The sequence below is a fragment of the Astatotilapia calliptera genome, chromosome 6, assembly GCF_900246225.1.
Source record: "Astatotilapia calliptera chromosome 6, fAstCal1.2, whole genome shotgun sequence".
Lineage (NCBI taxonomy): Eukaryota > Metazoa > Chordata > Actinopteri > Cichliformes > Cichlidae > Astatotilapia > Astatotilapia calliptera.
Window position 1 is genome coordinate 17,888,492 of NC_039307.1, and position 25,417 is coordinate 17,913,908.

The following is a 25,417-nucleotide window of genomic DNA, read 5'->3' on the forward strand; positions in this document are numbered from 1 at the left end:
TCTTACATTTGGAAATGTTGTGCTTAGTTTTAGTGAAACGGCCCCATGGGGTCCAGAGTTAGATGGCTACAGTATTAATCAGGCGAACTCAAGCTGTGAAGCGCACAGAGCAAAGTGTTCCCCCTGGGTACAGAGCAGACGAGGGACATTGGTTCCAGATGAAAGGAAGATCAGAGGGGGAAGGACAGAGGGAGGAGGGAGAAGCTGGGTTGTTTTCTAATCTAGTGATATGAAGTCAGAGACAGGCAAATCTGTTTTTTTTCTCCCTTCAAAGTGTGTTGTAATTGCTGTGAAAAGCGCCTCCATTTAATGGAATACATTAGCATAAAAGCTGGAACACGGTATTATGAGAGTGAATAAAGTGAGTTACAAACTATTTTAGGGAGTAGAGGAATGATTTATGTTTAATATTTGGCCATAAACAAATTATTTTTTTGTCTCCTCTGCATCTTGTGTTACTGTAATTACTCACCAGATGTTTGATGTATCCGCCGCTGCTTTGCACAGCCAGAACATTGAGAGGGATGTGTTGGAGATTGCATCAGGGCTCATGATCGCATTTCACACCGATGGGCTTCATGCTCGCTGACACTCCTGACCTATTTATGATTTAAGAGCCGCGGTGACACTCATTCTTTCTCTCTCGTCTTTCATCTACTGCTCGCATGATCTCACTCGCCCCCGTTATCACGGCTTTGCAAGCAGACAAAAGATCCACTGGGTGGAAAACTCTGGAGGAGACTGACTTGGGAGATAGCAGGAGTGTGTCACAGAACAGAGTTAATTTGATTAGGAGTCAGAAACGGCACGCAGCTGTAAAGTCAAATATGGAGGCAACAGCTTAGTGGGCATAAAAACAGAAGGAAAAAAGTCTGAGTGAATAACAATGAAGCATGAAAATGTTTTTAAGCGACTTGTCCTTTTTCTTCACAAATTTCTGACCATGTTTCCGAAAAATCTGCTCCTCTCTTTCAGAACAACGACCCCTTGGCGCTCAGCTATCACGGATACCCGTCTCATAGTCAGGTAAGAGGAAAAACATGTGCCAAAATCCACGTTGTGTAATGTGGCCTCATTCCACTCCTTCCATTTATACAGTATTCAGATAACATTAATATGGCTCAGTGTAGCTCTTCAAACCACAAGGTGGGGGTGTAGATTATAAATTAGCAGTCGTGTAGTAAAAGACACGCCTCCACAACCCTCCAGTATTACCCTCCACCCACTTTCCTTTCTGTTCCCAATAATGCACACTTAGTAATCATCTTTCAGATGGCAAATCCAACTTGTTCTTTCTCTTTTAGCACCTTTAAACATGCTGATGTTATAGTTTTCTGCCCACAAACACGCACTCCCACTGCATTGCATCTTGTTTGTGTTTATGTGTGTGTGCGTGTAAGACTACAGCATGTTTGCCCATCTTTGTATTAGCCTGCTGATTGTGTTATTAGACTGCTCAGTTTATGTGGTTAATCCTTAGATCATCCTCCGTTCATCCACTCATCCTCTCATGTTCTGCCCGTAATCTCCTCATCCCTCGCACTCCGTGGTGCCCGACAACCTCCGGCTGCTTATCTGCACTTTATCTGTCTTCACTTGAATGCTTTTATTTGCCCCAGTATGAGAATGGGCTTTTTTTTTTTAGTACAGCTAAGTGGGTATTGCAGAAGCCTGGAAGTCAAACAGACAGTTTTGATTTCACTCTTAATCTTACTTTTGATGATGATGTTTTAAAGTTTCGGCTTGTCTGAACAGCCTCTTGTTGGGATCGAAAGAAGTCATTCAAGGACTGCTTGGGGGCTTGGAGGTGTGATTTGGCCTCTGACCAGGAGGGGGGAAAAATGACAGAGAGGAAGAAAACAATGCCGGGCAGCGGAGGCTTCCACAACACTGAGGTGCTAAACTGTCAGCAGCAGTGTGAGAATGATGTGATCAAAGACTCCTGGAAGGAAGAGCCTGGAGAGTAGCAGAAGCCCCAAGTGTGAAGGGGAAGACAAGCTCTTTGCAGATGGAGTATGAAACTTGGCAGGCTGCCTATTGAAGTAGTTTTCAAACTTTTTTTATATAAAGTAAAATCATCAGGTAATGGCTTGGCATGGTATTTGTCACCCGGTGCGCAAACCTGTGCCGCGCTGGAGTTCTGCATTTGAGCAAAGGATTCACGTGCAGTGTGCTGTGCTGAAGATTAATGCCACTTCATTACTCGTGTAGTCGATGGTCGTTATTCAAGAAACGATGGCGATTTGTTCGGCGGGTGCTGGCATCTTTTCTTGCATCTTTGATGAGCCTTCCTGCTCAGGGCGTGTTTGGTGCCCCCAGTGGTGTCGTTTTCTTCTGAGAAAAATCTGCTCAATGCTTCAATATGTTTAGCTGTAATGATGCTATCTTTAGCTCTCTGCTGGACGCGGATTACCGTGGGGGTTTGGGACATATTTTTAAAAATGCAGCGAGCGCGAAGCCAAAACAATGATCTAAAAGGTGCTAAAATGCTCTGTAAACCTAAGGGGAGCTGCAGAGCTTACACCGCTGTGGCTTCATCCTCCTTGTTTTTATAGAAATATCGTCCGACACAGCTTTAAGTTGAATGTGATAACAGCCAGACTTGGGCCATGTTGGCGGTGTTATGAAAAACGCTGCTCGGTATGACCTAGTATCGTTGCAGTCGTGACTTTTGCAGGAAAAAAATGACTGATGTGTAAAATTACCGGCTCATTTGCGTAACAAGGTGCGTGTCTGAGAGAGAGAGAGAGAAGAAAAGACGTCTATTGCTCTCTCCCAGTGGTGCCAGCAGCCCCAGTTAACTCACCTACATGGAGAAAGAGAATAGAAGGAGAGAGAGAGAGTGAGGAGAGGAGAGGAGGACTGCGACATGAGAGGAAAGCAGAGGGGAGGGGAAAGTTTGCAGGTGTGACAGAGGCAGAGAAGTAGGAAGGGGGAGGCGTTAGGCTATCTGGGTGAGATAGGAGGAGAGGAGGAGGACCGGAGAAGAGACAGAAGAGATGAGCAGGCAAGGGCACAGCAGCAAAACAGAAGGCTGGGGGTAGAGGGAAAGCAAAGGAGCGAGTGGGAGAGGGAAAGAAAAGACTGAGTGGGAGTCGGGGAGAGAGAGAGAGAGAGAGAGATAGATAGAGGGGAAGGGGGGGTTGAAAGAAAAGAAAAGCAAGCAAGTAAGCAAGTGAGGGAGAGTGACAGGGACAGAAGCCAGGAGAGGAGGAGGAGGAGGTGGGGAGGGGATTGGCAGGGCAGACAGAGCGAGCGGGGGCAGAGAGAGGGAGATTTTGAATTTGTGAGACAGACAAGAGAGACTGAGCTGGTGAGGTGACACAGGCTCGGCGAGGGAGAGAAAGCGAGGCAGCGTGAGAAGAGGAAAGGAGAGAGAGGAGAGAGGAGCGACGACAGTTTGAGTTGTTGCACAGAATACGATGATGGGACTGTACTATCCTAACGTGCTGTCGGTGAGTGTTTATCCCCGTATCTTTTCATATCCTCCTCCGCCTGCGTGCACGGCCGCTGCATCTCCTCGTCGGCGCTCGGGCTCGGCCGTACGCGAAACAGCATCAGAACGGGCTGTCATCGAGCATTAAATGTTAATTAACTACTAACAGACGAGGAGTCTACTTGACCCGATCGCTAGAGCGGGTCCAGTCAGAGAGCGTTTCGGGCTCTTGTCAGGACTCGGCAGCTACTTGCTACGAGTGGGATATAAACACTGGAAGTAGTGTAGCAGGCGTTGATGACAGCGAGATACAGGCTGGAGATCGTATCTCCACAATTATGATTCGTTATGCCGAGCCGCACGAGCGGCAGTGTGTTATTGTACGCTGTTATTGTGGCATCTGTCCCCCCCCCAACCCTGCCAAAAGCTAGAAGTGCACGCAGTTTGAACATCAAGGGCTGCCACTGCCAGAAACTGCGCTCAGCCATGTATTATGTATGGTCAGGAGAATCTTATGTGAGCATACAGTACAGCGTGTCAGCTGGATGTAGCGGTTCAGTGGCGCTATTTCTGCTAGTCAACTATTTCGATATATCTGAAGCAGGAGAGTGGAAGCAGAGAGGGAATTGGAGGGGGGAGAGGAGAGGTAAGTGGAAAACTCTTTCTTCTTTATTGGCCCTGCAGCTGTCTCTGTACATCGCTCCAGCCTGTGAGCGAAAGGGACAGGTGTCCACAGAACAGTTGTCCCTGCCCTTGTGTTGTGTTTTCCTTTTTTTATTGCTCGTTCTTTCTCTCTCGTCCTCCCTTCTGCATCTCTTCTATTCAGCTAACAACACCTCCTCACTGTAATTTCTGTGTCACACATTTCACAAACACACACACAAGCTCGAGCACACAGTGGGCTGCAAAGTTGGTGCATGAAGTGTCATGTTCATATCATTACATTTCAATTGGTGTGAGTCAGTATGAGTGTGTGTGTGCTTCTCTTTCAGCTGTACCTCGGATTCCTGCTCTCTTTACTGTTTGACCTCTTTTCTCCCTTCTCTCGCTCTCCCCGGGGCCCTGGCAGCTGTTATCTCAATGTTTTCCTTTAAGAGCCCCTGGAAGAGAGGGGGATGGGGTTTGAAGGGAGAGAAGGAGAGAAGGAATGGGAGCACGAGGAGAAGATTTTTAAAACAATTTTAGGGTGATGGGACACCCCACGCTTCCCCACCGCAGTCAAGGAAGCTCGTAGGTGAGGGAGCAGAACAGACACGGGCGAGCAGCATGAAAATCACATATTGTAGGTCAACTAGAGGCGGCTAGTTTGCTCAGTGACGCAATTTCAGTGTGTAAAGCTGACTTTGCAGTTATGTCCATATGTGAGTGTTCCGAGTTTGTTTACAGCGGGGGTAATTTATCAGCTCCTTGATGGCGCTGCTTTTGCTAATTTTATATAACTAAATATATATATTTTTTAAATTGTCTCTTTCTCCTGCGAGAGAGTTGAGAGCAGCAGATTGGGTGCAGAAGAAATATTTTCTCAAGCCCCACCTAAGCGTGTGCCCTGAGGCAAGGGAGAGACGCCTACCTGCTGCAAAAGCTATGCGCAGCCTGCCACGCTTGCACAAACTGGAAACGGGTCGTGAGGATTCACCCCCCCACACACTGGCACGCCTCCACCTCCCAAATCTTGTTATCGATTCTTTGCAGGGGTAACAATGGTGGTCGTTAACTGATCCCGATGAACCGTGTTGCCGTGGCAACTTGGATGAGTCACTCATTTTGCGCTGATTGTTAGGTGGTTCGAGGCATGAGGCAAAATGTTGATGGGAAACCTTTTGTGATGTAAACACCTTTCTGGACGGGGGTAAATCTTGAGCGGGCCTCCTCCTCCTCCAGCTGTGTGCTTCCCTTAACTGCTCTAAAAGTGCTCAGCGTGAGGCATCAGTGCAGCTTTAACAAAAAAAAAGAAGGAAAAAGGCAGGGGTTGCCCTTCCTGACTCTTTAGGCGGTGCAGTTGACAGTGACAACACCGTCCTACAGCTGGCTTCCGTATGTTTTTAAACCACACTGGACAACCAGGCGATTAGTGCAGAGCCCTCTGTGAGCGTCAAACAGGACAAACTAGTTTCAGGGTCATGTCTAATGTATTGAAAGAGGCATAGTCATGTTGGGTTAATACATATCTGTTTGCAGGTTTGTATGCTCACCTGCCTGTGTGTTTGTCTGGGATGGCGTGTGGATTCTAATGTGGAATAAATGTGAACAAATAATGTCATCATCCTTTTTGTTTTCGGGTGTTTATCTTTCATAAAATGCCGCAGTGGTGCTGAACGGACCATTTATGCAGCTACTGAGGAGATGACAGGGGAAAGTCGGGGTTGTGCGTGTGTGTGCATGCGTGCACGCGCGAATGCATGTTCCTGTGCACATGTATGAGGCTGGGGAGTCTCCCAGAAATGGCGTGCGAGGAAGGGGAGACCCTACAAGGAAAAGGATGGGGGTGGATTAGGAGGGGTTTGTTTGACAAGCACACATGTTACCCTATAAGGAAATGGAGGAGAGAATGGAAGGAGGAGCCTGGATCGCGCTGATATCCTGTTGCTATGAGGCAAATGAGCTTGATTGACATGTGTGGGGGCGGGACGTATGCGAGGGTCCCGTCTGGATTTTATGAAGCGTAAAGAAGTGAAGCGCACAGCAGAGAGAGTGGGAGGAAAGGGAGAACAGCAGCAGAGAGGAAGAGCGAGTGAAGGGAGGAGGGGGGAACCGATGGAGGAGGGGTTGATGTTGGATGGAATAATTTAACAAGAGGGTGTCTCCTGGCTCATCGGTATGCCACAGGCATGTTGTAAAACGTTTCTCCAGCTGTTTGCAGCTTGGGTAACAGCAGCGCAGACTCGGAAGCCAAGATCTGAGCTGAACACCGAACTTCACCACTTAATCCGATTATTGAGCCAAAATACGAGCTGCTGCTAACAACATGAATCACGTTTTCCATAGTCCAGTCTGTTGAATTAGGCATTAGCGTTATGGCCGGAAGCCAGAGAAAGTACGATTCTGAAACGTCATTATTCATGTGAAATGACCCACTGATGCCCCAGTTAGCTTTTAACCACACTTCCTCTCCTCTCTCCTTTGCTCTTCTCCTTGTCTCCTCGAGTAGCGTAGTGAGACTGCCGCAGACGGGCACATTTTATAACATGCCTCCTCAGACACACTTGCTGCTGCTAACTGACCCGAAAGTAAGCCAGCTACAGCTACCGCTCTGAGTCACTGGCTTTGCCTGGCCAACGCATGCACTTTCACAACCCTTAAAATCCCTTAAAACACCGGGAGCATACACCGAGACAAGCGCAAGACATGCACACAAACAAAATGTACACAAACCTTGAGTGCTGACACAAATGAACAGCCTACAGTTTGCTTGTGCACAGGGCAGCACTTCTCCAAGAATGCCCTCCTCCTCTGCCTTTGTGTTCCTCCTCTTATCCTGCTATCTGTGTGCATTTATTCAGTAGATGCTTTTATCCTGATTCGAATCACAAAGGCCACTCGCAGTCAGCAAAAGGCCCCAAAGCCTTACAGAGGGAGGGAGACGAGGAGGGGGGCACATACTGTTTTTGGAGATACGGGGTTGTTAACACAGTGCATCAGGTATAGAGAGGCCCGTTGAGATGCTGCAAAAATGGATCTCCTCTGAAAAGGCCAATCGTCAAACACAAATACAAGGTTGTTTTTGGCTTGCATTACCGCTTCTATTTTGGGTCTGGCAGAAGGAGCGGCAACAGCCGGGGTTGTCCATTCTCCTGCGAGGCTGTAGTCTGTGCATGAGCAACAACAATGAGGAGAAGAGAAGAACCGACAGAGTTGTGATCGGGGGTCTGTGTCAGAAAATAACTTAAAGAGACTCCGACTCTAACCACAAATTTCTTATTTTCAGTCCCAGAAAAAGCTCCCAGTATTCCTCGCTAAGAGCTAAATATAATTGAACACGGGGAATTTTAATCCAGAGAAGCTAGAAATGTGAATCAGAGCTGGTCTTGAGATTTATCTTCAAAACTACCAGTGGAGACTGGAGTCAGCAAGTTTGCACTATTACATTTATTTCAGCACAGCTCATTCATTCACTGTTTTCTTGAATTTGCCTTAAAGTTTAGATTATTTAGCCTGATAAGGACAAGACACACATGTATGTGAAAACATGGGTTGCTGTTGATGTTTATTAATACTCAGATCCAGAGAGATCTTGTTCACTACCTACCTCTACTACCTTTACTTTGGTTTTTCTTTGGTTTTTAGTGATTAGAGCTGCAACACAATCGTCCTCAACCAGAATTATTCAGATGATCTGTCCAATATTGGCTGCTATAACTTATTTGTTCCATAGGTACGACTGTTTGCTTATCAATGAAGAAATGCTTCCTCATTGATCAGTCTCTTAGGCATCTAAAGGTTCATAGAGATTGCTACATTAATGCATTCTTAATGTGATTTTATGCCGTGCCGAGGATGAATCCTGCATATTTACAGATCTATTTCTCTATCATTGGTGACATTCGTCAACTGGTCTATGAAATGAACTGGTTCCAGTACCTTTGATATCGATGATACAGCTGATTCAGGGTTGGTATAGAAAACCTTAGAGAAGGCTGGTGAGGCTCACAGGGTCACAGAGTTTATGTTCCTCCTCCTTTCAGAAAAAAAGATCAAAGATTTGAAGTCGTCATCTCTAAATCTGCCTCCTGGGTCATACCTCTACTCAGTGGTTTGTGCTGCTGAAATTACATATGTATATTGCTGCAATCAGAAATTGAGGCTTAAAGCGTGCGCTATTAACATCCAAGTCACTATCATTCTGTCTAAGTTGCATCACAACTTGTCAAGTCCAAGACTGACTCATCTGTAGTCGAGTGAGATGTGTCATGAGTCATCAATGTTGGGACTCAAGTACGACAGCAGTAAAGCGGTGATGAACAGTAGGAGGGTGGTTTTCCCATCAAATTGGACAAAAGATAGACTTTTATTGCATTTATTCATGTAAGCCTCTACAGCAGGGGGATCCCTCAGTTAAAACAATCTTCCTTTTGACCTTTTTTGCTTATATGTTAAGTTTTTTTTAATTCATTCCATTGAAGCTCTTTAATTTGCAGTAAGATAGAAATATAAAATAAATGATAGCTTTAGACTTTAAATAAAAGCAGAGCTGTCAGCGTATTCACTCAGTGCAGCTTGTTGGACGGTGGAAAAGCATCTGAAGGTGGGAGGGGAGGCGTGGAGGTGCTTTGAGCTCAGCGTTAATAACATGGCGATATTTATAAACAAATATCTGCTCATTTTATTTTAACCTTTGCTTTTTACTTATATGAATATGCAGAATCTTTTGGGAAGTGGAGCGGGAAGCCTTCTGGTTTCCGTTTGTAGCCCGGTTAACACTAGTTGGAACACAAACAGTCGCTTTTGAGCAGGCTTTGTTTGCACGCAGGTAAACAGTCCCAATGAAAGGCACAAGAGAGGCTGCATTTTTGAAAATGCAGCTCCAAACCACCAGCTATCATCTAATGCCAATTTTGTTTTTAATTAGTTTTAAAAATGTATCTCAAACAATGACTGCCAGATGGAAGAGGAAGTCTTGGCCCAGGTCATCAGAGCAGAAGACAAGCCAGTACGTTCTCTGACTGACGACATGGTAACACCCGTAACGTTTACCGTTTTCACCGTTTTCACCGTTTTTAATTTAGCCTGTTAGCTAAATAGCGAATATTTGGCAGTCAGAGCACAGAACTGCATTATGATGCGGTGATGCCACTAGATCAAAAGTGAAAGAGATCATTAAAATTTAATGGCGCTGCATTTAATAGCGGCTGAAACAGTTAAAAGGTTTCCCTCATTGCCACAAAATGTTGCCAGCCTATTGTCCCCTTTCAGCTTTTCCCGTTTCACCGCTTCACCCAATCTGGGGTCATCAACTTTCCCTTTCGAAGGAAGACACGGGAGCGGGTCGAGTTTCTCTCTCTTTCTGTTTGCCACCCAGGTTAGCTCCTACCTAGTGACCCAGAATTGCTTGCTCCACCTACTCTCATATTCACCTCCGCAAATGCATTTAATCTAGGATGGGTTTATGCAAAGTGAAGTCATTCAGTGTGTCACTTAACATGTCTGTTTTTTTCCCAGCTGCAGTTAAAAGCTTGATCTAAACTAGCTAATTTCCACATCTCTGCTCTCTCCTTTTCTTTTTTTTTTTTGCATCTCTGAATTGAGCAAATGTAATGAATTCAGGATCTCTCATCAGAGGATTGCAGCTAATGTTCACATTATTGCCACCAGTGAAGTAACAGAGTGTTGTTTCTTTTCCCCCACAACAAGGAGAAAATGCATGTTTTGTTCACTAATTGGAGCATAAAATCATAACGGCTAATAACAGAAACCAAATTAATGAGAGGGTGAAGTAATGCAGGAAAAGAGATGCAGCAGTTCATTTCTCTTTATTTATTCTGGGAACTTGGAAGAGCTGAAATTTTGCAAAGCCGCACCTCTAAAAGCATGCATCCTAAAACCCTGGCAGGTTATAATAATCACAGGAACAATCTGTGCAAATCACAAGCACGGCTCGCCAAGGTGTAAGGTGTTTGCGCTGCGACGTGAAACTTAGGACACGGAGGCGAGGCTGTTGAGGAGCGCTATCTTGTATCAAAATCTTAATTTGAGTGCTTGTGGGCGAGATTGGAAGAGGTTCATACAGCTGCAGAGTTTAGATGAGCGGACACAGCTGCTATCTGAAAACGTGAATGAAGTTAAACTTGGACACTGTGGTCAGTAATCTGGTGGCTGTATTGCTCAAGTGGCAGCCACTGAAGATGAGGATCGCGGTTTCTGTTTTGCCCGAGGTGGTGACTCTTCACCTGCCAGGCGAGCTGCGGGGATGTGTGCGCGCGGCGAAATGGTGTGGCAGCGGCGCTTCGGGGTAAGGCTCACAGTGTTGAGATGAGCGATAACATGCATTTTAGTGCCCGTTATCGGTGAGCGAGAGCCAGGGAGATGGCAGGATTTCTGTTTGTAATTACACTCCTGAAATCACAAAAGGCAGAACGCGGCTGCAGCCTTTAACGGACGAGTTCAAAGCATTCCTCTTAAAGCGTCTGGTTCTGCCTACTTTTTGCCTCACGACGGCGGGAAAGACAAGTATAGGTGCGATGCAAAGAATTTTCTGCACCAGGAATCTTCCAGTAAATGATTAGATGAATAATTATATCATTCTTTTGTTGTTCTTTAAAAAGGCAGCTTAAAACTCATGTGTTCAGACAGACACTATGTTGTTTTTCTTCATTCATGTGTGTCCACTTTGCCTTTGGCGTGGGCTGGATTTGATTAAATTACCTCTGTAAAGCAATTTGTGACCATTCCTTGTCTCAAAAAGCGCTATAAAAATGAACTTTACTCATTTACTTAGCGACTTGTGAGTTCCGGTATATCAGACATGATTATTCTTAAGTTTTAGACCCCGCTTTGCTTTTAGAGCTGCATAAATTCTTTGTGGCATCGATTCAGCGAGGTTCTGGAAACATTCCTCTGAGATTTTGGTCCTCACTGGCATGAAGGAATTGTGCAGCTCATGAAGCCGTTTTTCTTTTTTTCTTTTTTCTCCTTTTGCCCGTTCCCCCACATCTCAAGGGTGCTCGATTGGATTGAGATGTGGAGACTGTGGAGTATACTGAGGATACCACTGAGCCCATTCTCCTGCTGAAAATAGCCATTTGAAGATGGGTACACTGTCATTATAAAGGGATGGGCATGGTCACAAACAGCATGAGGTTCAAAGTTTACCATAAAAAAAACACATCTGCAATACAATTACACCACCAACCTGAATCGTCGATATAAAAGCAGGATGGATCCGTGCTTTCGTTTTGTTTATGCCAAATCCTGACCCGTCCGTCTGAGTGCTGCACCACAAATCGAGATTCATCGCGGCCAGGCAACGTTTTGTCCCAATTTTTAGTGAACCCGTGCCACTCAATTTCCTGTTCCGAGATGACAGGAGCGGCACCCGGTGTGGTCGTCTTCTGCTGTGGGCCATCTGCTTCCATATTCTTTGTGCTGTGTTCGGCGATGCTCATCTGCATATTGGTGGTTATTTGAGTTGCTGCCACGTTTCTGTAAGCTCAAACCACTCTGGCTGTTTGTCTCTGGCCTCTCCAGTCAACAAAGCATTTTCGCCCAGAGAACTGCCACTCACCGGACCCCCCCCCCCCCCTTCTCTATAAACCCTGGAGATGGCTGCATATGAAAATCTCAGTAGATCAGCAGTTTGTCAAACCAGCCTGTCTGGCACCAACGGCCATGCCACTTTCAAAGTCACCTAAATCACCTTTCCTCCTCATTCTGATATTTGGTTTTAACTTCGTAGGAGTCTCCTGACCAGTGCCAGTGTCTGACTCAGTCCATTGAGGTTGTATATAGGTACATACAGGAACGAATTTCTTTGAAGTGTGATGGGCGGCATTTTCCTTTTAATAACAAAGCATTTCAAGGACGATGCTTCTGACTGATAAAATGTCTTAAAAAAGTAGTCCAGGAAGAAATCATTAGATTGATGTTTATAGTAAATGTACACAAATCTATTTTCTGTATTTAGAGTTAGGATTTATCCAATAGAAAAAATACTTAAGTTGTTAAGTTTAACAAATTCCAGCTTTATTTGCTTAAGTTTGTCTGCTTGGTACACGGCAGAGTTTCTCTCTCACTGCTCGCTGGGAGCAGCTCAGCTGAAGCTGTTCTCGTGTCACGATATCGATGTGATCCGTGTCGACCGCGTGCATCCCCCGGTTTGTTACTGAGTCGAGGGGCCGGACTACAGTGTCACAGGTGTGACGCTGAGAAAGGTCAAAAGCTGGGAGACAGATGGCATGCTCGCAAACGCACACACAAACACACACGCACACATACGTACATACTCACCCTCCCACACACTTATAACACTCCCAAAGGGACAGTGATCTATTGTGCAGCTCAGATGGGCATCGCTGCAGCCTGTCACTCACACACACACACACACACACACACACACACACACACACACACACACACACACACACACACTTGAAGTGAGTATAGCCAAGCAGATGTCAGGTAGGCTCAACTGAGTCTATTTAGAAGTGATATAATGCCGACGGGGGGGCGACATTGTAACTTCTTTTACTAATTAATTATTGTATTACTGTCTTTGCGAGTCTGTCTTACATTAGTACTATTCCTAATAAAGCAATGATGATGATGATTGTAGTAATTAGTTGTTACAGTCAAATGAGAAGAACAAAGAGGTTAGAAAGACACAGCAAAGGAGAATAGGCTGAACAAAAAAGGCTACACAATGGGTGCTACTCCGGGTTTCTAGATATCGTCATCATTTGTATCTATTGTGATTTACAAATGTATAATTTAGTTTTTATGATTTTGTTTTCTGGTGCCGGTATCAGGTTGTTTAGTTCTCATTTTCTGGTACATTTTAATGTCATATGTATCAGGTGTGGTGAAAAAAATATTGAGAGTTGGTAGAGTTTTTTGTTTTTTTAAATCAGGGCTAACATGCTAACGTGGCTCACGCCAGATTAATGATGATGGTCAACTGGATTTTGGCAATCAGTGTGATCTCTGCAACCACTTGAATGCATTACCACAATAGTTTTGTACATTCTTGGTCCCCAGTAGATGAATCTTACCACTAAAAATTTGATTTCATTCGGTTTGATTTGTATAGCGCCAAATCACAGCAACAGTTGCCTCAATGCACTTTATATTGGAGGAGAGCCTACAATAATACAGAAAAACCATTAGGCAACAAACTATGAGCAAGCAATTGGCGACAGTGGGAAGGAAAAACTCCCTTTTAGCAGGAAGATGCATATAGTGAATACTTTATACCTGCTAAATGTCGGTATGTTAAGTTTGTTGCTTTTAACTGTTTTTACACTTTCTCTGCAGCCCTTAGCATTTCTCACATCACCTGACAAAGGTGTTATGGCAGTGAGCAAATCTCCAGTGCAATCACTTTGGATGTCAGCTCATCTACCAGCATGTGAGAGGTCAGATTGTACCGGTTGACAAATCGCTCCGCTAAACGTCCACTGCGTTCACAGCTACAGTAAGTGAGGGGGTGTCGCTTACTGCCTTCTGCATGTCTCATCCAGGCAATCTGTTTCTGGTAGTGTGACCACGTCGTAAGTAGACCGTTTCATGCTTTGCGGTACTTTGCGTGAAAAAGGACAAACTCAGACAATGTCCTGATTTATTTATTTATTTTCTTAAAACGTGCTGACATTAGCATTTAAAGCATCCCTCTCTGAACCAGAAAACCATCGTAGTGTTTTTATAGTCTTTAATAAAATGACCAAACACTGCAGTTATTGGAATTAGAAATCTGGTGAAGTTTGAGTAATCCTTTGCAGCTATGGATCGGGCCTCGTCTCTTGAATCTGTCATCACCTTTTATCTTCAAATCCCCCAGCCCGGCCCCGTCCTCTCCCATCCTTGCTGCCTCTCTGTTACCATTTAGGGTATCCATACCCCACTGCCAGCAGTAAGGAATGTGTGTGCGCGTGTGTGTGTGTGTGTGTGTGTTGTGTTAATGCCTCTGCCATGTTTATGTGTCTCTACCATGTGTTTATGGACGCCTGTGTTGTTCTCCTACAAGCTCGAATTTTGGCATCTTACACATGCATCTTCTTGGGGGTGGGGGGGATAATATGTACGAAGTACTTGGGCCGGCTTCCTTGCAAACAGTTGGTCTTTGTGTGAGCGTTTAGGTGTGTGGGTGTTTGCGTGTCAAAGGTGGTTTGTGTGCAGAGGCGTTTGTAAGTGTGCGTGCAGGCATTAGACACTCATCATTGTGCAACACACTGAGCATGGAGGCATCTGACCCTCAATAATAGATGTGGCAGCAGTGAATATTTAATGGTTGGGGGGGGGGGGGGGGGGGGGGGGTTAGATACACGCACACACACACACACACACACACACACACACACACACACACACACACACACAGGAAAATGGAAATATAATATCCATGCCTGTATGACTTTTAGACTGACGCTCTTGGGGAAGTGGTCTCTGTGTGGTCGGGTGATGCTCTTAGTAAAAGATACCGTGGTATTTCGCCAGCCGACCACTTTAGTTCTCACTCCCACCTCACTTTTCTCTCTTTTTCTTCCAACAGGGTTCTCAGGATAGTGCTGGCGGTCAGGAGGGACTCGTCCCCCCACCTTTCTCTGCCTTCCCGCCTCCTCCACCACCGCCCCCCCAGAACGGCCTGGCCCTGGATTACGGGGGCAGCCTGTATGCTGCAGGGGCCGTCCAGGGTCCCGTGGAAGCCGGCGGAGCAGCGAATAGCGCAGCCAACGCCGCTAACAGCCTCAGTGCCCAAGTGAGTACCGGCCTCCTTCCTCTGTTGGCAGCCCACACCCAGGCTGTGCCTTGAGAGGGCGCTTAGTGAGTGGGATACACGTTACAGACTGAAATGAGGATATTATAAGAGCACATTACTAATTGTGACCACAATTCAAGTTTTTCTTTTCAACTGAGCTGTAACATTTTCACATGTTGTTTTGTTTTTATCTCGCTCGGATTAAAACGTATAAACCTCTCTGTGTTACGATCGTTCCTCCAAACACAAAAATAATTCCACCTGTCATAACCGATTCTGTGGCCACTTCGCTGTCACAGAAACATACACTGAGAGAGTGTGTGAAGTAGGGGTGGGTTTTTATAATCGATTCATCGATTAAAATCGATTCTGGCTTGGATAACGTAAAATCGATTCATTAAAATCCTGAATCGATTTTTTAATATAAATTTATTTTGTCCGAAATGCCAGAATCTCTGGTGACATCTCACAAAATTTCAAGAACCACCAAACAGTAAATGAGAGCAGGTACAGGGATTCTGCACATAGACTTAAACACACAGCGCGACCCGCGGATCAGAATCAGTTAGATGTCGCCTTTCTCACAGTCGGGGCTGAAAGCCGACAGCTCGCTGATCCGGGTCCGTGCTTTGTGTTCACGCCCTTTATGCGCTGATTCTAAAGCTGTTAGTTTGATCTCTCTCCAAACAATATTGACCGAACCAGCAGCAAAAGAAGATCCAAACGCTTCACATAAACATCGTCATGAATTCACTCTTTTACTGTTTTGCTTCCATTGCGATGCGCAGCTCTCTCTCTCTCTCTCCCCCCCCCCCCCCCCCCCCCCCCCCCACCCTCTCTCTCTCTCGAACAGTTTCGCTTTCTTCATTATTCGCTTGCTTGTTACGCACAAGTCTACCGCTGTTTACAGACTGTCGGCCGCTGTTTTTTTCCCTTTTACATTCTTCCGAAAAGAAAACCTCATTTCTGCTGTTCAATACTGAACAAATTTAAACTTTTTAATATTATTCAAAATGCAAAATGCTTAGCCGTGTGTCTAATAAAACCGCTGTAACGTCAGAGGTAATGTTCATTAATTAATGGTTTTCTTTCGTTTTTGATGTACTGCAGAATATTTTTATAAAATCCCAGGCCAGGAAAATCACCTTCATGTTTTTCTGTGTTTTATCTTCAGCTACTTTGACACAAAGGCATCTGCTGTGATGCTCACACCTTGGATAAAGTCTTGCGAGTGTCAGCTTCCTTTTTATAGATACAAAAATATGTAAATGTTCTGATCTGAATTATACTTCTGACTGTCAAAATTTCCCAGATTTAAATCGAATCGAATCGAATTAAATCGAATCGTGGATCGAATCGATTTGGGACCTTGTGAATCGGAATTGAATCGATTCTAGAAATCAGTGACGATACCCAGCCCTAGTGTGAAGGCTGCCTTTTTCTGTCTGTCATCAAGTTTATGTAAAAACTACCAAACCATATTTTATGAAACTGTGGAAAGGTGGAGCGCGGGCAAAGAAAGAACCCATTAAATGTTTTGGAGGCAAGAGTGGGAGAGTTCTGGATCAGTTTCTTTGAAATTGCAAAACAGGTCATTTGCCATGGTTTGGTATTCACTCTCTAAGTGCTTTCTATCATTATGATAGGAAAACAGCTTCTTTTTTTTTAACTCATCCAGCAGTTAGGGTGGAATAGCTACATTTATTTGGAGGGTTTTTGTTTTTTTTTTTCTTCTCTGGTCGACTTGCAAATTACAGCCCAATCTTCACTCTTCTTTTTGCTTTGTTTGTCTTTGAGCACTTTGACATGCAAAAGCCCACACAGCTAAACGCTCACACAAAGAACGACTGTTGGTAACATTGCCTACCCAACTTTTTAAAAAATGACAGAAGTGTGAAAACACAATTTGCTTAAAGCAGGAATTTGACATGGGTGTTACTGCTGATGGCCGCCACTTATATAATGTTATATGCAATGTTTTGTCACCACAGTTAATTTTTATCCACTGTTTTTTCTTCAGGTGGAAAAAAGGTGAAAAATTCAGGTTTCATTTTTTTCAGATGGTGGTATTTAAACATCATCAACAATAAATCCTTATAAATTTTGAAATTGGACAGCTGAGAGAAACTACATGTTTAGATTGGACTGTGTGTCTAATTTTGCAAATCCAGAGAATGACAGTACTGTGCAAAAGTCTTGACCCACACCTCATTTCTTTATATATAGATTTTCTGAAGGTCTTTTGAAGTTTTTCTTTGGACATTGGCTGCTTTTCTGCTCACTCCAGTCCCTAAAGTTTCTCATTTTTAAAGTAATGTTTGCTTTTTCCCCCCTTGTCGTTGTTTGTTAAGCAACTTAACACTGACTTATGAATAATTCAAGCAAAAGAAAAAAATCCTTAGTCAAGATATGAAGCGGTGTTGTGTCTCCACACAGCAGACAACTGAGCAAAGAGCCAATTTTAGATGATATCTTTGGCACTTCTGGCACCGTTACTAGCAGTGTGTCACAAAGACCCGTAATTTTTTCCCCATTTCTTTAGTTGAATCTGTGAAAAATGCCAGCGATAACACAATTTGAAATTGAAATTTTATTTTTGCACCAACAAGGTGATTATCAAAGAGCTATTAGCAGAAAACTTGGCATATCTCAGCAGGGTGTGCAGCGTGTCCTTAAAATGCTGAGGAAACTGGCCAAATGGAGGAGAAAAGAAGTGGCAGGGATAAAGAAAACTACCTACACCAGATAAACAGAAAGTCATGTCCTTAAGAAATAAGAAGAAATCCAGTAAAGATCTCACAGACAACACAAATACTTGTTGCCACAAATTTTATGCAGCAATGAATCCAAATTTGACATTTTTTGGTACAAATTGTTGTCAGTTTGTAGAGAGGAGGTCAGGATGGAGGTGCAGCAGTGAGTGTCTACAGCCATCTGTAAAACACGCTGCAATTGTACAAATTCTCTTTTTGCCTTATATACTATATTGTGCATGTATGTTTGCACGTGTTTCAATAAATCACTGCAAACCTTTTCAAATTTTTCAAGCAAAATATAAAGAAATGAAAGGTGGCTCAAGACCTTTGGACTGTGCCATAAGTATTTTTTAAATCAAATACTACAGCGTCACATGAAATAAAATTTACAGTGAATAAAAACAGTCATGGTTTTCATTCGTTGTACACTGCTGCTTATAACCAGAGGCAATACAAATATGTTGAGGTTAAATCATTTATTTATTATGTTCTGTCGGTTGTTTGAGTCAATTCACAGATTTTTGCAACGGTTTTAATTTTCCCTTTAATAATTTTGGACTCTGTTCAAGCAACACGCCAAAAAATGGGAAAAATACTGTCTTTGTGTTCTTCTCACAGGGAAAAAGCACAAAATATCGATTATGAAACATAATCGATATTTTGTGCTTTTTCCCTGTTTCTAGGCAAAGCGAGTACTTGGACATTTTTCCTGTTCAATCCATAATTTGTGCAAGCTGATTAATGAACTAATCAGCACAATAATCAGCTGATTAATGGAAGCAGCGAGCAGCGCCTACTGCAGTGCAAATCTGACAGATGACAGTCTGTCAGCTAATGGTGCATTGCGTATCGTCTTTTCGCAACCCTAACAAGACCTCTTTGTTTTCGTCTGTCTGTCTCTGTTTGTCTTTTTGCATCCTTGTGTCTAAGCAGTCAGATGGGTCCTCCCAGATTGACGGCCAGTCTGGGGTTGGCTCGGGAGGTGGAGGCGGCGGGGGGAACGCCGGAGACGATTCGGACTCCAAGGCCACCCCCAAACGCCTTCACGTATCTAACATCCCCTTCCGCTTCCGAGACCCTGACCTACGGCAGATGTTTGGGGTAAGCGGACCAGAACGTTGCCTTTTTTCCCCTCCACTGTGTATCGTTACATAACAGAGTAAAATCCCCTCTAAACTAAACCCCCCTCATCTAGTGACTGCAGCCCTTTGCTATCTTCTAGTGACGCTTATATAAAAACAAGGGTTTGCCATGCTGTTTTTTTGCTGAGCAGAATCCATTGTCTTATTTGATTATTTAGATTTTCAGCTCTCCAGCAGCTTATCTAAAGTGAAGTGTAATAATCTGGCCTGGTTCCCTCCAGTTTTGCAAGAGGAACGGCTCTAAAATGCAGTGCAGAGAAAAGAACAGAGGAAAGGAAGATATGGTAGAAGACCTAGCAGCCAGTGTAGGCTCAGTGCCAGCTCATCGTGGTTGAACAGTGCTGACACCCCGTGGCGAGAAGCAGTGTGTGTGACTTACATGCTCGCTCAGCTTCTTCATTTTCCTTCTCTTTTTTTAATTAATTAATTCATTATTTTCCTGTTTCTTGTTTCAGCAATTTGGCAAAATCCTTGATGTGGAGATCATTTTTAACGAGAGGGGATCGAAGGTAGGACACTGAGGAAAAAGAAAACATGTCAGGCATTTCAAAATGCAGCAAAAAAAAAAGAAAAAAAAGAAGCTTAACTGCAATCTCCTTCTCCTCCTCCTCCTGCGTCTCCTTGTCGTTTCTTTACCCTCCTTTGCTTGCAGGGCTTCGGTTTTGTTACGTTTGAGTCGAGCGCAGATGCAGAGAGGGCCAGAGAGAAGCTCCACGGCACGCTGGTGGAAGGACGTAAAATCGAGGTAACGGCACGCTCGCCTCTTTTTCCTATTTTAATTTTTTTTTTCAACAGTGACCATTTTCTCCTCTGTGTCCCCTCCATGTCCAACTGTGACCTTAATTCTTCTGGCCCAGAGAAGGTTTCCGGATGGCTGTTGTTTAAACCCCCCCCCCCCCCCCCCCCCTCCTCCCTTCGGCTTCACTATAGCATGGTGCAGTGGTGCCGCACGCAAAGGCGTCTCTTTCGAAGCCACTTCCTGTTGATGTTCGTGCTGTTAATGCTGTTCTCGTTCTTCTCGATATCGTGCGCTGTCCCATTGCACCTTGATCCTTAAAAGTCGTGTGGTTTGCAAAGCATGCTGGGTGGAGTGGCTACACAACAGGCATGGCTGGTGAGAAGTCACTACGACACGATTGCTGATGATATCTGCTTACATCACAGCATGGATGATTTTTTTTCCTTCTTTTTAAATTACTATTATTTTTGTTTAATCTGTCTTCCTGCACCTTTTCCATCATCCTCATCATCATCGTCACTTCTTCCATGATCATGACGAGTGGCCATTCTTGATTTATGGTTGTGTTTATGACTGGATGAGCAGTTAAAAGCCTCTCAGTTATTTTCCTCTTGGGTGGGGGGGGGAGAAAAGTGCTTGCTGCTGGTGTAAGAGGCTACTGTATGTTGCATGGATGGAGCACTGGCTCAGATGTTGTCAAGGATTTTTCACTCTTTTCACTTGAAATTGCGCGGCTGCCACTGAGTCGTAGTTTTTTTACGTTTGGTGTGTTTACGAGATTGATGCATGATGGGCGTTGGGGTGGGGCATTTTCAGGGGGGCAGTTTTGGGAATAAGGCTGCTGTGAGAAGTGTGGTGTCATTTCTGATGCTTTTGTAAAAAAAAAAAAAAAGCCAACAAAAAACACCCTTTAATCTCAGATGTGCAAGATGAACGGTTAAAAATAAAAAGAGAAGTGTTGTTTTACACACACACACACACACACACACACACACACACACACACACACACACACACACACACACACACACACACACACACACACACACACACACACACACACCTGCATCCAGCGCTCCTGAAAAACAACACTAGATCTCATGGAAGTGCTTTTTCTTGTGACTTTTTTTTCCTTTTTTTTCCTTTAATTTGTTAGCATGAGCTCGGATTTCAGTTGCAAATGGCCTGGGAGATCAAATACACCGTGCTTTCGCCATTTGCTCTGGCTCTTTTGATTTTAAAATCACGCTTTTGATTTTTTTTTCTTTTTTAAAAAATGATTTCTACTTGCTACTAAAGCTCTTCTGCATGGTCCTGAATGTCCTGCTCTCTTCTCTGTCTCTTGTGTGTGGGTGTGGAGAATGTTTCAAAAAATGAATAAATAAAAAATATGGAGGGTGGAGACAGAACAAACAAGTGAAGAGAATAGTCATCCCCTCTCCTGTCCTTTTATTTCATTGGTCCTCCATCTTTCTCCACTCTATTTTCCCCCCCACCCGGCCAGTCAGTCTGTCTTTCCCACTCCGTGTCCCATATGCATCTTCATCTCTTCTGTCCATTCCTACCTAAATTTCTCTGTCCATTTCCCCCTTCCTGGGATGTAGTCAGGTAGCACAAACACCAGAGAGTGGGAATCAGTTAGACTTTGAGTGATAACTTTGTCAGTTATTTGAATATAACCTGGACAATACTATAACGTGTAGTTTCCTTCCCCAAGTTATATTTTAATTTCTGACGTTTTCTGTTTCCGTTCTATTTCTTTCCTTTGTTCGCAGAGGGTTTTTTTGTTGTTGTTGTTTTTTTAATTGTTTTTTTAGAGGCTAGATTGTTGTGATGTGGCTGATTCTTGTAGGTGACTGTTGACACGTGACCTGTTACATCACTTCCTCTCTACCACAGGGTGGGGGTTGCTTTTCATTACCTCGTTTTGTTTATGTTTACTTTTTTTTTTTTTTTGGTTTTTTTGGTTCATCATTTCTTTCTTACATATATTTTCTCTATTTCCCTGATGATTTTTGTATGTTGTTGTTGTTGTCAGTCTCCACGGTAACTGCTCGCGTGTCCTCACGCCGTTTCCCTGCCAACGGTAAGTTGTGTACACATGGCATCATCTTTGAATGACCCCTCCCCCCAACCCCATCCGTCCAAATGAAATTAAAAAGAATAAATAACGATGCACCCAACACCCAAATGAAGGACTCCTCTTACTTAAGGGAGGCTTGATTGGTCGATTGACAGAACCTGATTGGCTAATCCTGTGATTGATTTGGGGAGGTGGTGAATGAAACGATTTACGTGATTAGCCATTGACCGCATGGCATTACAAAAAGGCCACTTGTGTAACTGAATGTACTGCATCTATCTGCAAGTGCAACAACTATGACTACCACTTCTTATGCGTTCATTCCAATCACCTCTCTAACTGCATTCAGCATTTAATTCCAGAGCTGTATCCTGCATGGTTTACTCTCTTTCTCGTCATCTGTATGACGTCATATAGTACTATGTCATCTCTCTGTGTCATGTGTCAGCTGATAGCTGCATTTTCTGCACCTTAGTGGGACAGCATGCTAAAGCATGTGTGCAATGTTAGCTTAACTGGAGAGGGGATAATAGTAGTCTGTATATCATGGCGTGCTGTAGTGCTTGACTACAACCTTCTGCACCAATTTGCGGACTGCAGACAGTTGCAGAGATACGGCTGTGCAGACGTGACATTTCCTCTTAAAGCTGTACCTGTGGATGAATAGTGTGTTGCCCTAAAGGGGATGCAAGCATATCGTAAAGCAATTTTACTAAATGTGGTAATTTGAGAAAAAAAAATACAAAAGATTTTAAAAAAGCTGTCATGAAATAATTAGTAGAATTTTTTTAAAATCAGCGACAGCTTTTCTTTGTTCTGATTTCTGTTAAGCGGTTTCCTTGTTTTCGATAAGTTTGGTTCTGGATGGTGTGTGTTGGTGGTTGTGTGCTTCGAGGTGTTTCTGGCGTGTGACACTGATCTGAAATGCCTGGCAGTGTTTCACAGCCGTGGTTTCTGTTTGATTTTTTTCATTTGATTTTTATTTTTTGATTTGAGGAATGATATTTGCATCCCCCATCCTCTCTGTCTTTTATCTAGACTTTTTCTCTTTCTGTACTCGTTCTTGCTCCATCCATCATTTCTCCATCACTGCTCACGTACAGTTAGATCCAATGTAGGCAAACGGTCAGATGAATGTTGTACGAGTGTATTGCATCTTATTGTTCGTTTGTTTGAAGAACTGCACATTTGGATGGACTGTTCACTCGCTGTCTCTCTTCTCCACGTCATGTGTGTGTTTTTTCTGTGTGTTTTCATGTGGACTGGCTCCTCCTTCTGCATCCCTTTTATATTTCTGTCCTTTCTCTGTTGTTCTCTCTCCCTCCTCTTCCTCCTTTTTTCTGTATGATGTGTATTTGATTGGGAGGGCTGCCGACCTTATTTGATTGGTCTCTTGCTGCATCTGATGCTTGCTGACTGGCTAGTTTTGCTCACCTCTGGTGATGTGATGCGCTCTTGATTGGCCGTGTGTAATTTGTGTATGAACTCTTCGATTGATGTTTTTTGCATTGTGTTCAACTGATGAATCTGCCGCTTAATTCACCTTCTTTTTCCCTCCTTTTTTTTAAGGTAGCAAAATAATGGTCTTGGATTTCTTTTTGAATGCCTTTGATCTCAGATATTTTGTTGTTTTCTTTGTTCTGTGTGCCAATGGTTGCATTGTTTGCGTGCAAAACTGCCTGACTACTCACCAGGATCCTTGTTTTCAATGTCTTTCTCCTTCAAAAGAAGCGCATGCAACAAATACCATCGCTGCTCATCAACAGAATTAACCCCTGTCATAAGTACAAAACTGTGAAAAGTAAAACGACACCTCACTGAATATGAAAGCTCCAGTAATCATATGAAGTGTCACAGACAAAACTCAGCGTAACCTGACCTGTGATTGGACTGTGCTTGTGTCAACCATTAAAAGTGAATGAAATGAGCCTCTGATCACTTTCTTTGGTGTCCAGGTTAATAACGCCACAGCCAGAGTGATGACAAACAAGAAGATGACCACGCCGTACTCGAACGGAGAGGGCCTTGCGGCACTGCCATATGGTAATGCATTTTGCACGGTTGGACCAGAGAGAGGGGGCAGAAATTATTGTCACTAAATTAAAGCGGCAGACACTACCCCCACCCCCCCCCCAAAGAAACAAACAACATGCAAGAATGAGTAAATGTCGTGTGAACCCTGGCTGCCCGTCGCTTCTGTGACACGTTTCTGTTTACATGTTGTTGTCAATTTTCTTTATTATAGCTGGATGGAAGCTGAGTCCTATGGTTGGAGGCATTTACAGTCCTGAGCTCTATACAGGTAAGAAAGCCTTCCTTTATTCTTACCTGACTGATACCCAGCAAACATTGCTTGCATGTCTCCCAAAACTGATCACAATAAGAGGTCAGGCCAAACTTTTCTGATTTTTACAAAGTGCAAAACACGGTTCAGATTATTTATTTATTTATTTATTCTTAACAATGACAGCTAATTTAGCTAGCACATTGTTGTGTGAATGTCACCTCAACATCTAATGACATCTTTTTTTAAATAGTTAAATAGATACCCAAATTACATTTCACTTGTTACCGGAAGAACTTGATGCATCACACGCTTACACTTCTCCCCTCGCTGTCTGCGATGTCAGCATCTTAAACTCAGGAAGGAGTGCTACTACTGACACGTGAAATCAATTAGCTCAGTGGGAGAAGTGGTGGACCCGAAAGTGTGAGATTGTGAGTTTGAGTCACTGTTGAGGTGTTTTGTTCTTTCTTTCCCATTCTCTCTCCTTTTTCATTGAGAAACATGTTTTCATGTAGATTTTTTTTTAATCTCATCTGGGAATAAAATTCCTTGAAAAGGAGCGCGATGCAAAACAAAATTCTCAAAACTCTTACAAGGATATCCAGGTAACGTTGAGGTGACCTCAAACTGGCGTTATGGTAACTTCTGCGATGTCAGTTGAATTTTTTTCCCGGGGGACTATTATTCAGTCGTGACTAGACATCTAGAAAATACCGCCAGCCCGAGAGTTAGTCTGCATCGAAAAGTTTGCTGTGTATTGAAGAAAAAAGAAATGCAAGGATTACTCAGCGTGCTGTTCCAGTATTTTACAGCTGTTTGACATTTATGCTTAAAAATGAAGGTGCAATACTTTCTGTGTGTTAGATAGATTTATAATAGATGTTGATAGGTCATCTTTAGTTTTTAGTTGAATTTGAATACATCAGTTGAACTCTGGGGAGTTATAGCAAGCATTTGCTGCTTTTTATTGATTTGTAGGACAAATGATTGTGATTTCAGTCAATCTAAATGTTTAATCGACATCAGTAAAAATAAACCGTGTTTTAATTCTGTCTCTCTTGCTCTCAGTACCAGGGTTTCCGTACCCAGCAGCAGCAGCAGCAGCAGCTGCCTCGACCGCTGCAACCTTTCGAGGCGCTCACCTCCGAGGTCGTGCTCGGCCAGTGTACAGCGCAGTCAGGGCCGCTGTCCCACAGCCTGCCATCCCCACCTATCCTGGGTAAACACACTCAAAAATAACAACACCGCTAATAGTGACGATGATGTCACAGATCAATCGTCTTCTTAGAAGCATGGCTGCACTTTTTATGTAAAAAAATAAAAAATAATGCATGCTGTGTGTTTGAATATAATTTTTTATTGAGAGTTGACATTGATGGTTGGCTGAGCTGAAATACCATTTCCTTGTAAGTCCAAAATGGTAATGATAGCTACATTGAGTAGTTTTTTCAATGTTTAATAAGCAGCCGAAGAAACAGTAGTATCACTTTGAGGCATTTGCATACAAAGAGGTGGTATTTTTGTCCTGCATGTTGCACGGTGTGTAATAATCTCACCCTTCTTTCTCTCT

At 43.6% G+C, this 25,417-nt stretch overlaps 1 protein-coding gene across 7 annotated transcripts in view; it reads left to right on the top strand.

The window, feature by feature from the left end:
* rbfox2 (RNA binding fox-1 homolog 2) overlaps positions 1-25,417 on the top strand; it is a 40,861-nt gene that overhangs the window by 10,264 nt on the left and 5,180 nt on the right. For 5 of the 7 annotated variants that reach the window (XM_026170740.1, XM_026170738.1, XM_026170737.1 and 2 more), the window contains 8 exons: positions 976-1,026; positions 14,634-14,840; positions 18,527-18,697; positions 19,194-19,247; positions 19,391-19,483; positions 23,516-23,603; positions 23,806-23,862; positions 24,916-25,066. In XM_026170740.1, coding sequence (XP_026026525.1) covers positions 976-1,026; positions 14,634-14,840; positions 18,527-18,697; positions 19,194-19,247; positions 19,391-19,483; positions 23,516-23,603; positions 23,806-23,862; positions 24,916-25,066 — 872 coding nt within the window. Of the gene's footprint in view, positions 1-975; positions 1,027-3,137; positions 3,456-14,633; positions 14,841-18,526; positions 18,698-19,193; positions 19,248-19,390; positions 19,484-23,515; positions 23,604-23,805; positions 23,863-24,915; positions 25,067-25,417 lie in introns of those variants that run through there. The other 2 variants (XM_026170735.1, XM_026170739.1) reach the window with 2 other exon arrangements.